Here is a 14956-nt window from a genome sequence, read left to right on the forward strand (position 1 = left end):
TCTACAGCAAACACACTCAAACATGCCAATCTGCCATGTGAAATATTTAATTCATGTATAATTCATGTCTATATTGATTATGACCTATTTAAAACAAAACAAAATGCACTTTTTGCTTGTGTCAGGACATGTCTGACACATCATGAATGAAATGTAATAAAGAATCAGTCACTGTTTGTTTTTGACAAAGTTGTTTTTTTACTTTGCAGTACAGAAATCATTTGAGCACAAGATGTTTCTTCTTCTTTCAACACGATATGGAGATATCACAAGGCTCTCATCAGTTCAATACTGCTGCAGTACACATTTGGTCCTTCTGAAGCAAATTACAGTCAACACACTCTCCCATCACTCTGCTTTTAATGCTCCGGGATCCCACCAGTTTGCATAAAACCAGAGCGAATACATCTCCACTTCTGCTTTATATTAACTGACTGTTGAGAACAGGTTCAGGTACTTTATGCTGGACTTCATCACCTTGTGGTTTGGTTTAGTTTTACTGCCTCGTCGTGCTGGAGGATCAGACAACAATACAATATCAAGCCCACTCCCCATTTCCATTTGATTTCACAGTGACAATTTGACGATGGAAGCTGGTTGAGGTCAGAGGGGACCGTGCTCGGCTGTCGCCCCAAACCCTGTTCAGCTGCACACATGATTTTATTCAGACTCACAACACCAAGCCACTTCCAGAAACGATACCTGCAGAGAAAAATAACTTTCGTGGAGATATTACATATTTTCCAAGCACCTTTTATGGCACCTTTAACGACAGAAAAATTGGATTCCCCTCCACACCCTCCCGATCTGGAACATTCTGCTGATTTTGAATGACGGTTGTGTATTTGGCATCTTTGGACTGGGCAGTAGAATCTTAATGTGATGTGACAAAGCATATCTCCTGAACCCTATCCAACAATGCTATATCATATCTATATATATCATGAATTTCCTCAATGGGCCGACCATATACTTGGATAATCAGGCAGCCCATTGATGTGTACATTTTTTAGTAAATTTTCTAATTTTTGTAAGATTTCCGACGTCGGCAGCGTTGTCTTTGATAATCTGAATCTCTAATGCCTCTACTCTGCGGCGTCGCCGAAGATGTCCTGCTTCCTGCGCTCCATCTCGGCAAAGTCAAAGTCTGAGCCCGTCATCCTGCGGTAGATGTCCTTGATGTCGTCGCAGGTGGTCTCGAAGTGAGTGGTGGCGTCATAGGAGCGGGAGATGAAAATCTAGAGAAATACAGAAATATAAAACGTTGACATTCACAGCAAAGAATCAAGTTCATTCGTTTCAAATCCTCTACGGCAGCGTGTTACATCACAGTGTGTGTGTGTGTGTGTGTGTGTGTGTGTGTGTGTGTGTGTGTGTGTGTGTGTGTGTGTGTGTGTGTGTTACTGGACAAGTAAATAATATGTGACATTCACTGTGTCAACTGAGCAATATTTTCATCAACTCCAGTAAATGGAAACCAGTAGTTGACGTCAACGTGGTCTGTTCTTGTACCTGGCTGTCAGTGCCCATGTCGGTTGGTTCGTACTGGTCAGTGATGCTGACGAACTTCTGCTCGATGGGCTTCAGCAGGTCCAGGGCCGGTTTGATCTCGTTCTCGGGGTCGTTCGTCTCCACTGTAGTGCTGATGATGGCGGTGTATTTACCCTGTGCCGCCACGTTGTGAGCAGAGGAGATCATACAAACGTAGATGTCTGCAAAGAGGAAGAGTTACAGTAAGTGTCTGGTGGTTTGACTGGGGAGGAGCTCAAATATTATTTTGTGTTATGTATCCAATGAGTAATCGCTCTGGGGAGAATGAGCATAATCTGATCAAAACAGAGATTCCACACAGGATTTGACACAGTTATAGCCACTTGTTCATGTTATTGTCCCAGACATTAACAGAATTACATGAGCAGCTGACACACACACATGCATTTCTATGGTAATTCCAAATGAGTGGAAGGATTGGATATCATTTTGTGAACGAGATGTAAAAATTAAGAAAGGCAGGAGAAGCACAGTTATTCTGACAAAAGAAAACTATTTTCAATACTCCATGTTAGTATGACTTAATGTTTGAGGCTTTCTCAAGAACCGCCCATCCAACAACTTCAGTCGTCACCACACTTCCTTCTTCAGCAAACATTTCGACGTGTTAACTTCCTGTGAGCTCACCGTGCTTCCTGTTGACCTGATTCTGGGGGATGATGATCTGGCAGGAGTTGTTGTCGCTGGTGTTGCTGATGGTGTGATTCAAAATGCAGATGACTCGGATCACCTGACCCACTTTGCTGGTGCGCTCTATGAGATAACTGGGGTCGCAGATCAGCTGCTTGCACCGGGCGATCTGCGGCGGACAGACACACTGAAGCTCAGAGGAAAAGCAACCAGGAGACTCACTGAGGACGTGAACCCCCTGAGCGGAGCCACAAGCCTTCTGCCAAAAACCCCGTCAACACGGAGGTTTGACTGAAGAAAAGAACGTCTGAGTGCATATGTATGATGTGACTGGGACTTTACTGAGTGACTCTTATTCATGTGTCTGCACTGTTGTTTGAAGACTGGACGGATGTGGTTTGGCCCGATTTAACACATTGAGAAGTAAACGCTCACCTCTCCCTCGGACTTGACTCCCACCACCTTCCCGTTCTCCACCACAATCTCCTCGATGGGCTTCTTCAACATGTACGTCCCACCATAGATGGCACTCAGCCTGGAATGGAAACAGATGTCAACAGATGTGAACCTATCCAATATTACCAATACCACCCAAGACTATGTCTAATACCAGGTCAATAAGCTGAATATTGATATGAAAGACAGGACAGAACAGATAGGATCACAGTGATGAGGATAAGCCGTACCTGGCGAAGCCTTGTGGCAGCTCTCCCAGGCCGTACAGGGGGTACAGGTACGGACTCTTGCCATATTTGGCCAGAGACTCACTGTACAGCTTTATCCTGTTTATCGTGTCGATGCAAGGTTGTTCCAGGTAACTGAGAGGAGAGCAAAGGACAGGTCATCAAGGCTGAACACCTTTAACACTATATCACATTATAAAAACAACTTATCAACCAAAGGCCACGGACTCATCTGTGCGGTAGAGAGCCAGGGAGTGGCCGGTGAAGTCAATCACGTCCTGGCTCAGGCTAAACTTTTGGAAAATGGCCTTCATCGATGTCTTGTTGGGGTCGACGCCATCCATGGTTTTGGGGTCGTTCACGTCAAAGTTGGAGATGAACAAGAGGAACTTTCTGAAGCGCCGTTTCTCAAACAGGCCCATCAGAACTTTTATGATAGAGAGAGAGGTTAGACATTGACCCGTGTCACAGTTTAACAGAGTCAACGCTTCATGCAACCAGAAGAGGGACACATCAGTGGACCCAGTGGAAACAGATCCAAATGGATCCAAAACATTTCACCAATCATTTCACACTGTCCACATATTTTTTCATTCATTTTCACTTACGTGATGTCATAGCTTCAGTCTCAGTAGAGGGGACTTTGTAGATCTTCCCCCCCTTGTACACATAGCTGCCCTCCACCACTTTGAACTCCAGGTAGCGAGTCACCTGTGTGATCAGCAGCATGCGGACCAGCTGACCTGAGGGAGGGAGGGAAACGCAAACACCATTACTGCTTTTCACAAAGACAAACGTTGTTCCGGTTGTTGATGATGGTGTACTAAAATATATTCAAAGTATTTAACATTGTTTCACTTGACACTCCACATACAATGCTAACTGAGCTACAACTCAAGCGTTAAACAGACATATTGCAGATTGACACAAAGGTCTGGGGTCGAGGTTACAAGTTGAAGCCATGTGTGATATACAGATGAGCGATCCAAGTGTACCATTGGCCATAAGGAATTTAGGGATGAGATCCACATTCCAATCGCGGCTTTTTCCCATTGAATCAGGAGGACTGCCCGGAATGTTGAAGCGCTTGTAGAGCTGTAGGGAGACACAGAACCAGACTTGACTCACAAGCTACCGGCAGTAAGAATGTCCACTAATGCTGCGTTGGCAGCAAACCCTAGATCAATTTTTTACGTCGTTCAAGTAAACGGGCCGCGAATAAGGAGGGCCCCAAATTCGATACTCGCTCGAGTTGAAAGATTTGAACCATGAGATATCCGCATGATGCGATATCCCTAAAGCCAGTTAGAGTTGACATCCTCCCGACGTCCGTGACGACTCGAGAATGGGCGGATATTAGGGGGTTGTGTTCACTTGCATTGCTCGCGCGAGAGTGAACACAAATAATCCTGCAGCCGAACTTGCGCGAGTAACGTGACCGGAAAATTTGGCGTGAACACAGTTTTACACAAGAGGAGCATTCCACAAAGCATGGTAACAATTAAAGGTAACACTAAGCTGAAGTTGAGTGTATGATCTCTCAGAATGAGGTTGGGACAAGTTTAATGTACCATCTTCAAAAACCCACACACAAGGCTAAAGTACAGAGTTAATAGGGAGATGTTGATAGGGTCAAACTGGATGGTATCAGAGGTCAGCTCACGTCTTCCAGCGGTGTGATGGATGCGCTCTCCGCTCCGTAGTAGGAGTTGCGGTCCATGTGCAGGACTTTCTTCCCCTTCACTGACATGATGCCGGATAAAATGCATTCCTGTTGGGAGAAAACAAAAAGGGGCATAAGACATAGATGACCGGGATCCTGGGAGTTGGCATTTCCAGAATTGTAGCGAACCCGCTCTCCACTTAATCATATTAAACACGAGGCGGCTGCTTTCAACAGTCGATTCACTTGAACTCATTCCAGGTGTCACACCATCCTCCACTTTCACACAAATGTCTGATAATGTCCGTGTCTCTGAATCCTCATTTGTGTGGATGGAAAGTCAGTCAGAACGACACATCACACATCCAATCAGACCTTTCACTACTAATCATCTGTCGACCCAACAAAGAGACGGTGCTCTGGGTCTATAACAACCACGAGTCAACACACAGACATGTTCACTTCTGTTGTCATTCTGTTTTTCCTTAAATACAAATAATGAATTACATGTCTAGATATAAATGGCACAGAGAACATACGTGTTCCTCTGTTCTTTGTTTTGGCAGTCGTGAGGCTCTGAGGCAGACAGCCTTCTGAAAGAGCTTTATGCAGGCAAGGCTTGAGGTGAGCGAGTAATACCTCAGAAGCTGAAACCTTATTCAGAAGGCGAATTTGTGAAGGAGCCGGTGGATGAAAGAACAGTGCAGGACACAAAAAACGTAGTTTCTCTCTGACCTCTGATGACACAACAGACATAAATCTTGCCCAACTAGTCATTTTTGTGTTCATCGCTGCACTGAATGAGTCTGCAAGCCATGCATGGTACTACACCAAAGGCTGAGTAGCATCATCATCAATACCACGTGACATTAGACACCTTGCCAAAGAGCAGCTCCAGCCATCACATTAGACATTAGTGTAAAGTACAGTCCCTTTGAAAACTATTAGAAGGACAAGGCCAATTGCTCATTGTTGTTGTCTATTGGAGACACTAGGGTTTAAGATCAAAATACCAATATGAAGTCCAGCTTTCATTTTCTGGTATTCACATCTTCATCTGTAACAACAACCTTTTGTAGCAGACCACTCTCACTGAGCAAAAGTAAAAAGAACAGGTAGTCGCAAAGTAAATAACACTAATAATAACAATGCACTAACATCGCCGAACTGTGCCATTCTTCATTTGTGATGCTTTTCCCTTCACTGTAGACAGCTACATGCTAGGTTTTGATTTATATCTTAACACCAGATTATTGGATTAGCACCGCAACACATGCTCTCATACATAATATCCAACCTCACTTTTCCCTCAGCAAGACTAAATCAGACCTCCACTAATGGAGGCCAAAGCTCAGGGCGAAACAACACAACTTGTGAGTTATTGTGACCGGACATCACACCTCCTACACACCCAATGGCAACATAATGTCTGACCTGCTTTTGTGGAGCTGAGAGGATGATCACAGTTGAACTCGTTTCACAGTGACGTTAAATATCAGGGGGTGGTAATGATGGGGATTAAAACACGTGTTTGCCAGAGTCTGGAATTCTCGAAAGGTATGCAAGAAAAAACTTGTGCGCGTCATGAGACTGAGTGGACTTGAAAAGTGACAACTCGTGGTGGCAACATGGCAAAACGCAATGTACCATAACTTTGACTGGATGATGTCACCTACACTCCCTCTGAGTACAGACTGTGGTCTGTTGCAACACATGAAGTGAAAGGATTTGTATATTTTTTTCCTTGCTTTGACATATTATGATGAGTGCCAAAACCTGTAACAGCTGCTCGTACTGTTGACGCTGGCTGTGCACTTCCCAGGCTTTAAGGATCCAGGAAGTACGCCTTAACACATCCGTATATACAGAGGAGGACGGGGACGTCATCCAGTAAAAAGGTTATTTGGGATTTCAATGCCCTAAATAAAGGACTCTTCACTTTTTTCTTACAACTACCAGGATATTGGTAAGGATACAGCTAAAATCTTTGTTCATCAATTAAAAATGGAGGCCATACATTTTACCAGTGACCAAAGGGTTAAATTCAGAATGAATGTCAGAATTCTTGAACAAACTTCTCACAATGATATTGTCACAATGGAAGACCCAGAAAGCACTGGCGAATGTGTACAACTGGAACACTGAGATAAGAAAGACATTATGCTGTCACATGTCCCTCCGTTGTGCTGACATGTGACAGCCCCGTCATCACCACCTCAGCCTGATGGTGGCAGCCATGCTGACAGAAGGAAACAAACTGATTCAGTGCACAGTCAGGCAGAAAATTAGGCCAATACAAAACAAAATTGTGCACTGAGGCAAAGTCTCTGTTCAATTTTTAACACAGAAGACCCATAAAAATCAGAGAGAGGGTGAAATGAAGCAAAGTCCAACCCAGCCAACAAGAGCTGGATGGCTCCTTCAGCGCCCGTTCAAGTCACAGAAACCAGTTGGACTCACTGGAGGGGGAAATGATCTGAGGTCACCACTCGATAGGTCTTCTCAAGTCCAGAGCTGAGAGGACAGATCAATCCATTGATCACTTATCAATTAAGTTGTTCGTCTCTGGGCTTAATAGTGTGAGGATTCACTTATTTTTCTCAGCGGGCACCTCAAGGAAAGTGTCCCCATGTTGTGACATGTATAACAAAGGAATCGGTTTATTAATCAAACATACTCATTTTCTAAAACAATAATGATTACTATACAGTATAAAACAAACTGTATTTGAATACATATTCAATATCTATATATATTTATTGTCAGTTACACAGCAGCTTAAAGTTTAAATGCAAAAAATGTGATGAACTCATAAATGAGATGGGAGTGCATCTGCTTTTAAGACTGTACTGTAGTTTAGAGCAGTATAAGGTTGATATAAGCTGGTGATACAAAAACTTGTATTGAAACTTCTCCACATGCCGCTCTTCCTTATTCATTACATTGATAGAACAGACTAGCATTCTACCCATTTCCTTTCCTTTCACACCACTTCCTCATTTGGACGGGCAGTGAGCAGCAGCGGCTGTGATCTGGTTCTGTGGAGAGGATTAGTCATCCTACTCTACATACTTCACCAGATTTCATTTGAGGGGTTGCACCTCACCATCATTTTCATCATGAAGTAATCTGCAACATGACATTCAGCGGTCTTGTGCGCCTGCCCACCTGCCCAAAACTCCAAAGATATTTGATTTAGAGCTGCAACAGATTAGTAATCGACTACTAAATTAATCGACAACTACTTTGAAAATTGATTAATCCGTTCAAGTAGTTTTTATGAAAAAAAAATGTCAGCTTCTTAAATGTGAATATTTTTCTGGTTTCTTTGCTTCTCTGTGACAGTAAACTGAAGATCTTTGTTTTGTGGACAAAACAAAACATCATCTTGGTGTTTGGGAAACGTGATCGACATTTTAATCCATTTTATGAACTAAACAACTAATCAAAAAAATAATCGACAGATTAATCGATGATGAAAATAATTGTCACTTGCATCCCTGATTTGATTCAATGCCATGTCACATAGAGCAGAAACAAATCCTCGTGTATAGGAAGCAGGAACCAATGAAGAGAAATGACATTAGGATTTATCAATTGTTGAAATAGTTTCCATATAGTTTCCTGGGGATGGATAAACACAGACTAATTGTTTGTTTCAGCTTTGAAGAACAAGTGTGATTAGACTATCAGCAAAGTTCATATCTGCATGGAGACATTTTTACTTTCAGTAGCATATTATTCCACTGCCATATTGTGCTTGTTTTAAGTGAAATAAAAGACGTCTTTCCCCACAGTCAGCGTCGGAGCCCCTGCAATGCTGCCATAATCACTTTAAGCTTTGCAAACAAAGGGTGGAATAAACTCCACTCTAGACATACAGCAGCAGGATGGAATTATGTAATAAATACAACAACAAAAACCTGGGTTGGCTTCTAAATAGGAGCCATTGTAAAGATATCTTGCAGCAGTTCCTCATTTTACTCTTTACTGTGAGCTAATGTGAATAACATAACTCGCATGTGATCAACTGAATAGGAATGTTTGGTATTTTCATTTTAAGCCTAACCCGAGTGACTACACAACGCGGCGCTGCTGTCCGGGTGACACGGGAGAGGGGAAGCTGGTGCAGTCACTGATGGGCGAGAGGGAAGTCAACACCATGTGAGAGGACACTGTGCCCCTCTGCCTCCGTCCGGGGGCCTCTCAGCCGGGGCCTGCAGTCAGCGGCCCCTGGCTCTGAGGACCTGGCACAGTAATTCCAGTGAACTCTCAGATCCTGGGTCTTGGTGGAACCACGCCCCGCCCACCAAGTGTGGACCACGCCCCCTTGTCTCCTCTGCTGCTGCTCGCTTGTCTCTTCCGGGCCTGACACTAAACACCACAACAACGTCAGCTGCCATAATCACGTACTCCTGCGCTGCAGATCTCATCTGCTTCGCGACACCGACTGGGCCTCTCCAGATTAGGAACACTCCACAAAGGAAGGGCTGTAGGCGGCTCACAGCGACCGGAAGCTGCCCCCGGTCCTCGGCTCGTCACGGGACCTCGACGTGCCGCTCCGGCCCGGCAGTCAGGAGGTCTGTCGGGGCGAGCAGCTCTGGGCTGTCGACGTTCATTTCCGGGTCAACCGACTTCACTAAGTAATAACTTCACGTCCCGTGTGTTGAATATAGACCATACGTGACGTGGAGCACAGGATGCCTCCCGCGAGGCTTCGTAGCCGGGAGCCGGTCGAGTCTGCAGGCAGCTGGACGTGGCTCGTCCGCTCCCCCGGGGGCTGAGCTCCAGACAGCAGGACGCGTCGTGTGGCTACCGAGGAACACGCGGGTCAACCGCCGGCGACACGTCTGCAGCCCGCCCGGTCGCTAGCGCACTTCTCATCCGCGGTGTAATCGGTCCTCGACGGAGCAGCTCGCCGCATCGGCGGTCAACTTCCTAACGACCGGCGAAGTCGCCGAGTTGTCCGCCTAGAGAACCGAGCGAACGCGTACGACCACGCGCCGACGCAGCTCGCGGACGTTTGTGTGTCAGTGAACTGTCGGAGTGGTGGATTATTTCCTGGCTGATAGCACGATGCTAACTGTTAGCGTCCGTCGCTACGCTGCTTCCTGTAACTGGCGCACAGCGGCTAAGCTAGCTACTTAGCTCCAGTCCCGCTGATTAGGCCCAGTTAGCTCGAAGCCCCACGGCCGCGTGCTAAGTGCGCGGCGGACCGGATTGTCTCTCACCGTGAGTCCGGTGCCCAGGACGATGACGTCGTATTCTTCATTCATTTTTCCAAATCTTTCCTCCTCAGCTCGTCAATAACAAGAAAGAAAATGGAGCCGTGCGGGACTGGATGTGAAGAGAAGGGGCTGCGGTTCAGCGTCAGGCGCCTCCGGGGCGGGGCTTGTCCGCTGTCAATCATGTGAGGGAGGAGGCGCAACGTGTCAGAGGAACAACTTGTAACTTCCTTATTGTGTGTTAACTCTGAGTATCACACAGGCATAAGGGAAAGTTAAGAAGAGAAAGATTTATTTTCATTCTGCCTTTCGAGACTATAGTCAAAATGCCGTGAATAAAGTCAAACTAAATCAGAGGATAAAAAGTGTGAGGAGGTTGTGCAGATAGGTGCATCGTTCAGAAGGATATGGTGAAATGCAAAGATGTGGATGGTCACACCTTTACACAATAACAAGAGAAATCGTGGCGTATTACAAGAAATATACTTTTTCTTTAGTGCTCACACCATCATCAGTTCACAATTTATAAGGTACTTAGTTAATTGTTTTTACTTTCCAACCTGCAGTTTAACTCCCACTCCTCCACTGGTCACCACCATTAACAGATGTTTCACCTTTTTTATACTACCTACTTTAGCAGGAACGCATCATCCTCTCATATGAAGAACAGCTTCATGGTCCGCACACCTGTAGTCACTCGTCATAGATCCGTCTGTATTGGACTAGTTACTGGCAACAAACTAATGACGACTGTGGTCCAGGCAAAAAGAAAAAGAAGCAAAAACTCATCAACAAACTCAAGGCAAAGATAAAACCTCCAGTAAGGAGGACCTCTCTAAAAGGTTTCACCATTTTTTACATCCATACACAGATGTTTCACACTGCAGCCTGCCGAAAACAGTGGAACTACCAGAGGTCGGTTGCTGATATTTGAAGCCTAATCACTGTCCTGGCCACCTTGAAGTGTTTGGGATGATATCAAAATACAACCAGACAAAATTACACACAAGCATCTTAGCTTATCTTAAGCGTGACCGATCATGTCTAAACTTCCCTGCATAGCATTTCCCAAACAAAGCACTCATTCCTACGAAGCAGCGTGGTCGGCCTTCTGGCAGAAACGCCACCACTGCCTTTGAGAACACACTGCACGACAGAATACAAGTCAAGATTTAATATCATCCATACAACATACAACAGATTGACTTCAGGTTAATTATCTTTACTTTAATGAATTGAACTAATTAGAAATCCATGTTCTATATACTTATGGTATTATTTATGATGTGTCTTCTGATCCACATTCAAACACTCGTATCACATCTGGTCTCCTGGCGAACTGCCTTGCCGCCGTGCCGGATGCATCCTCCGAATCCCTGAGTCCGAGCTGCAGAAGAATCCGTGCTGCTCCTGCATGCTGCCCGATGCAAGCCATGTGAAGAGCTGAGAAGAGAAGAGGAAATGAGCGGAAGGTTTGAATCCCTACCTTCCAGGCTGCCACGTTTGATTTTATTGTAGTAGTAACTTTTACGAGAACGTATAATAGCTCTTTTTTATTTGGTCGTAATCACATTCACTCAATGAAGTAAGGCAGTTGAAAGCAAAGCATCCACCAAAAATTTCATCATTTTCACTTTTGTTTGTTTTATGATTTGTATAGTGCCTGAATAAATCATGTTCAACAGTTGACTGTCTATGTTTTGTATCTTCAGAAACAAACCCGGTCCTATATGGTCACACAATCTTACGCCACAGTTATGATAAGTTTAGGTTTTCTTACATGAGACAGTTTGGCCTGTTTTGTTTCCTCAGCACTTTTCTCCCTGTTTTTTTTTACCTAGGCATGGCACATTGTCACTATCCCTTTCACATCCATCTGAGCACCAATTGGGATTTGATCAAATCTTAGTCAAAACATAATGACAGTTGTGGGGTTGTTTGTTTAATGCTGCCAGGCCACAATCAATCAAACCTCTGCGACCCTTGCGGTATAAGCAGCAATATAGTTAATAGATGGATGGATGGACAAAAGCTCTGAATTTGATTTGGCAACAAGTTTTCAGGGGCTTAAAGTGAGTTAAGAATGTTGCTGAAGTGCAAAACACATTCCATTGCTCACCGGTTCTTCCCTTTTTGTCCCGAACATGAAGATCTGCTCCAAACTCCAGCAGCGTTTTGATGGTGGACGTGTGACCCTCCTGAAACACACAGATTGAAATGAGGACGGAGAATCTATTCAAACACTGTCATTTACCAGATGTGTTAGTAAGTGTGTGAATGTTTCCACATTGTAGGGGACACCTATGGTACTATGGTATGTGCATTTGGTAAGAACTGAACAGGGTTCTGACACTCATGTTTGATTTTGGGATGTATAAATAAACTTGACTTGAACTATTAAACTATTTTATCCCTTTACTTTAAGCTATCTCCTTCAAACATTTCTCTTTCTCTTTCAGCTAATTGTTTCAACCTCTCTGCTAGTTGTCACACACTTTGAACACATAGCGCTGAATCTTACAAAATTAATAAGTAAGTAAGGAAGTCAGTTAACCAGAGCAAGTGCAAAAGTACTCCTGGGGTAAAAAGCACCCCTGGGTGCGAATCACTGGTCAAACCTTTGCAGCGTAATGTAGGGCAGTGAGCTGGATGTCAGTCGCCCTCTGGTTCACGTCTACCCCGAGGTCCTGCACCAGGAACCGCAGGGTCTCCTCCTGCCCGGTGACAGCAACCTGGTGCACCAGCTGAGCCCCGAGCTTGTCAGCTGCTGTCGGAGACGCCTACGGCACGCACGCACACACACACACACACACACAAACACACACACACACACACACACACACACACACACACACACACACACACACACATTAACATCAGGTCGTGACAGTGCATGAATATCACATCACTGATTTGACATGTACTCTACCTGGTGGTTTTCTAAAAGCAGCCTGGCCACAGAGATGTGTCCGTTCCTGACCGCATCCATCAAAGGAGTGACTCCGCAGCTGTCCCTGCTATCTGGGGCGTAGCCACATCTGGAAGAGGGCCAGTGAAGGTGAGAACCACTCGGACGAAGTAGCTCCATTGGACAGGAGGAGTTAGAAGATAAGGCACCTCTGCTTTTGGACAGAGGAGCATGTGCTTCCCTTTCACTTTCCCCCACCCAGATTCATCCTGCCAGTCCAGGGGTTGAGACTGTGACTTCTGGGTCACGATTATATAATTCCATACTGGGACCCATATGAATCTTGGGAGCTCATTTAAATTTGCTCTGTCAGACTACGGTCTGGATTCCCTCCAATGGGAAGAAAACTTGCCGGTCTAATCACAACCGATTATCTGCTAATGGGTGGGTTTATTTCGCGACGCGGAGAGAAGCGACCTTTTTAACCAACCAAGGCTCCTGCTGATAAACGAGCATTTGACTAGAGTACCTGATATTTGTTGAATCATCATCACATCATCTCGTCTCTGCTCTAGTCTGTTGATATGTTAACATCGCTCAACAGACGTCACATGATTTGTGTGTGTCCGTTCGTAACGTCTCTTTGAAATCAAAAAGGAACCGAGCGGTCGCAGACTAATATGATTATCTTTCTGAGTAAAAGCGGGTTTACTTATTCCATTTTATTTTAGAGTCTTCAAAGAGACTTGCATATGCAAGTTACAGACGTCATTTTAAGTACCTACTCTATATCTCTAATTTGACTTTGAGTATGATTTGTTTAGGGAAGTAATTTCTACTTACCTCTCTAGCAGTATCCTGACGACCTCCTCACAGCCGTGCATCGCTGGACGATCAACAGAGACAGCAGGAGTTACTATCTGACACTTTTTTAAATTCAACTCTCAAAGCACACAACAGTAGAGATGACCCCTTTACAATCTGGGATCTCTTTGGATCTCGGAAGATTACAATTTCAGACCAGCCTGACGTCAGGACACATGTTGCATTTATCCTCTCTGCCAGGTGTGACAGCTCAGTTAACCCGTCACGTCCAGACGTGGAACCTGGGCACGTGACAATGCCTCACCTGCAGTGTGCAGCGGTGTCCTGCGCGTCTTGCTCTCTGTCCTCCAGACGTCCGGCGCAGCATCAAGCAGGTGCTGCACCACCAGAGGATCGCCCTCCCTGCAGGCGATGTGGAGCGCGTTCCAGCCGTCCTTGTTCCTGAGCGCAGGGTCGGCGCCGTGACGCAGCAGCTCCTGGATCACGTCGAGGCTCCTCCGAGTGCAGGCCATCATCAGAGGAGTCCTGGGACGGAAAAGGGAACACTTGTCTCCTCCCAGCATCCACGCACAAAGTCGCCTGAAGTCGGCAGTCAATCTTACAAATTAAGTTATCTAGAAAATTACAGGTTATAAAGTAGTGTGCAAACGTTTTTGAAAATTATAAAACTGTTTATCAACAAACCTCCTAAAAAATGCAGCATACAGAAAAGCCTCAATCATAAATTATATCAGAAATAGCTCTCTGAATGGCTGTGAAGTTTGTTATTTTGAAGTAAGCCAGTTAGTTCAGCTGAGGATGGAGGACGGACAGAGCCCCGCGGTAATTCACTTTTCTGATGAGGAAGACTTGGTTTTGGATACTCCTGTATACTCGAGATTTACTAACTGTGGAATAAATATCTTTGTCTTATCTTTTTACACAAGAGTAATGTGGAAGTTTGTCCTACTACAATTTGTGTACACGAGTTAATCCAAGGCAACTGATGAGTCTCAACTCCCCCAGGAGTATTTTGGATCTAGATGGACAGAGAAGTGTGTCAGTGCTTCTGGTAAAACATTGGAAGTTACAGACTTGGACGACGCTGAAGTTAGCTTTTAATTTAAAAGCCTTCATTAGCAGAACATGATGTACCACTTTTCATTGACTTGTCAAATGTGGACTAGCCTATCACAGAGAAGACAGATACTGTTCAAGACACAATTCCCCTTTTGAGAGACCTTCATTCTATTTGGGAAAATATTTCAAACAGAGACATTTCACTGTTTTCTTCATACGTTGACCACATTTGATTCAGGTCCAGCTCAAAAAACACTTCACCTGGACTTGTCAGTTCTGGACTAGATCATCACAGAGAGGCGTCAGACTTTTCATTTTTAGACTTGTGAAACCTATTTTCATTTTATGTATTGGTGCTTGTTGTTTTAAATTCATTGTAGAAATCCCGTCACCGCTTCATTTGCCATGAAGA

The 14956-nt window shown here is 44.7% G+C and overlaps 2 protein-coding genes across 3 annotated transcripts in view; both read right to left on the reverse strand.

Annotated features, from left to right (window-relative positions):
- Nucleotides 1-174: 174 nt before the first annotated feature.
- On the reverse strand, nt 175-10772 carry LOC118300425 (rab GDP dissociation inhibitor beta). Its single transcript, XM_035624802.2, has 10 exons — nt 9759-10772; nt 4528-4635; nt 3860-3959; nt 3473-3607; nt 3093-3291; nt 2868-2999; nt 2617-2716; nt 2179-2350; nt 1513-1712; nt 175-1238 (listed from the first exon to the last, which is right to left on the reverse strand). The coding sequence occupies exons 1-10, from the start codon at nt 9801-9803 to the stop codon at nt 1086-1088; spliced, it is 1344 nt and encodes a 447-aa protein (XP_035480695.1). The 5' UTR covers nt 9804-10772; the 3' UTR covers nt 175-1085.
- A 139-nt stretch (nt 10773-10911) lies between these two features.
- Nucleotides 10912-14956, reverse strand: part of ankrd16 (ankyrin repeat domain 16) — a 5467-nt gene continuing 1422 nt past the window's right edge. Inside the window, exons 2-7 of one of the 2 annotated variants that reach the window (XM_035624803.2) lie at nt 13790-14010; nt 13504-13546; nt 12682-12790; nt 12371-12532; nt 11872-11950; nt 10912-11195 (exon numbers count right to left, since the gene is read on the reverse strand). In XM_035624803.2, the coding sequence (XP_035480696.1) occupies nt 11032-11195; nt 11872-11950; nt 12371-12532; nt 12682-12790; nt 13504-13546; nt 13790-14010 (778 nt within the window). In that variant the 3' untranslated portion in view covers nt 10912-11031. Of the gene's footprint in view, nt 11196-11871; nt 11951-12370; nt 12533-12681; nt 12791-13503; nt 13547-13789; nt 14065-14956 lie in introns of both variants that reach the window. The other variant, XM_047328538.1, reaches the window with a different exon arrangement.

The sequence above is a fragment of the Scophthalmus maximus genome, chromosome 2 (assembly GCF_022379125.1).
Source record: "Scophthalmus maximus strain ysfricsl-2021 chromosome 2, ASM2237912v1, whole genome shotgun sequence".
NCBI lineage: Eukaryota > Metazoa > Chordata > Actinopteri > Pleuronectiformes > Scophthalmidae > Scophthalmus > Scophthalmus maximus.

Bases quoted from the DNA above. Each gene is read 5' to 3' on its own strand.
- LOC118300425 (XM_035624802.2), bottom strand. From the start codon at position 9,803: ATGAATGAAGAATACGACGTCATCGTCCTGGGCACCGGACTCACG. The intron at 3,292-3,472 runs GTAAGTGAAAAT...CTATCATAAAAG, and splicing joins GACTGAAGCTATGACATCAC to TTCTGATGGGCCTGTTTGAG. The intron at 2,717-2,867 runs GTACGGCTTATC...TTTCCATTCCAG, and splicing joins CTGCCACAAGGCTTCGCCAG to GCTGAGTGCCATCTATGGTG.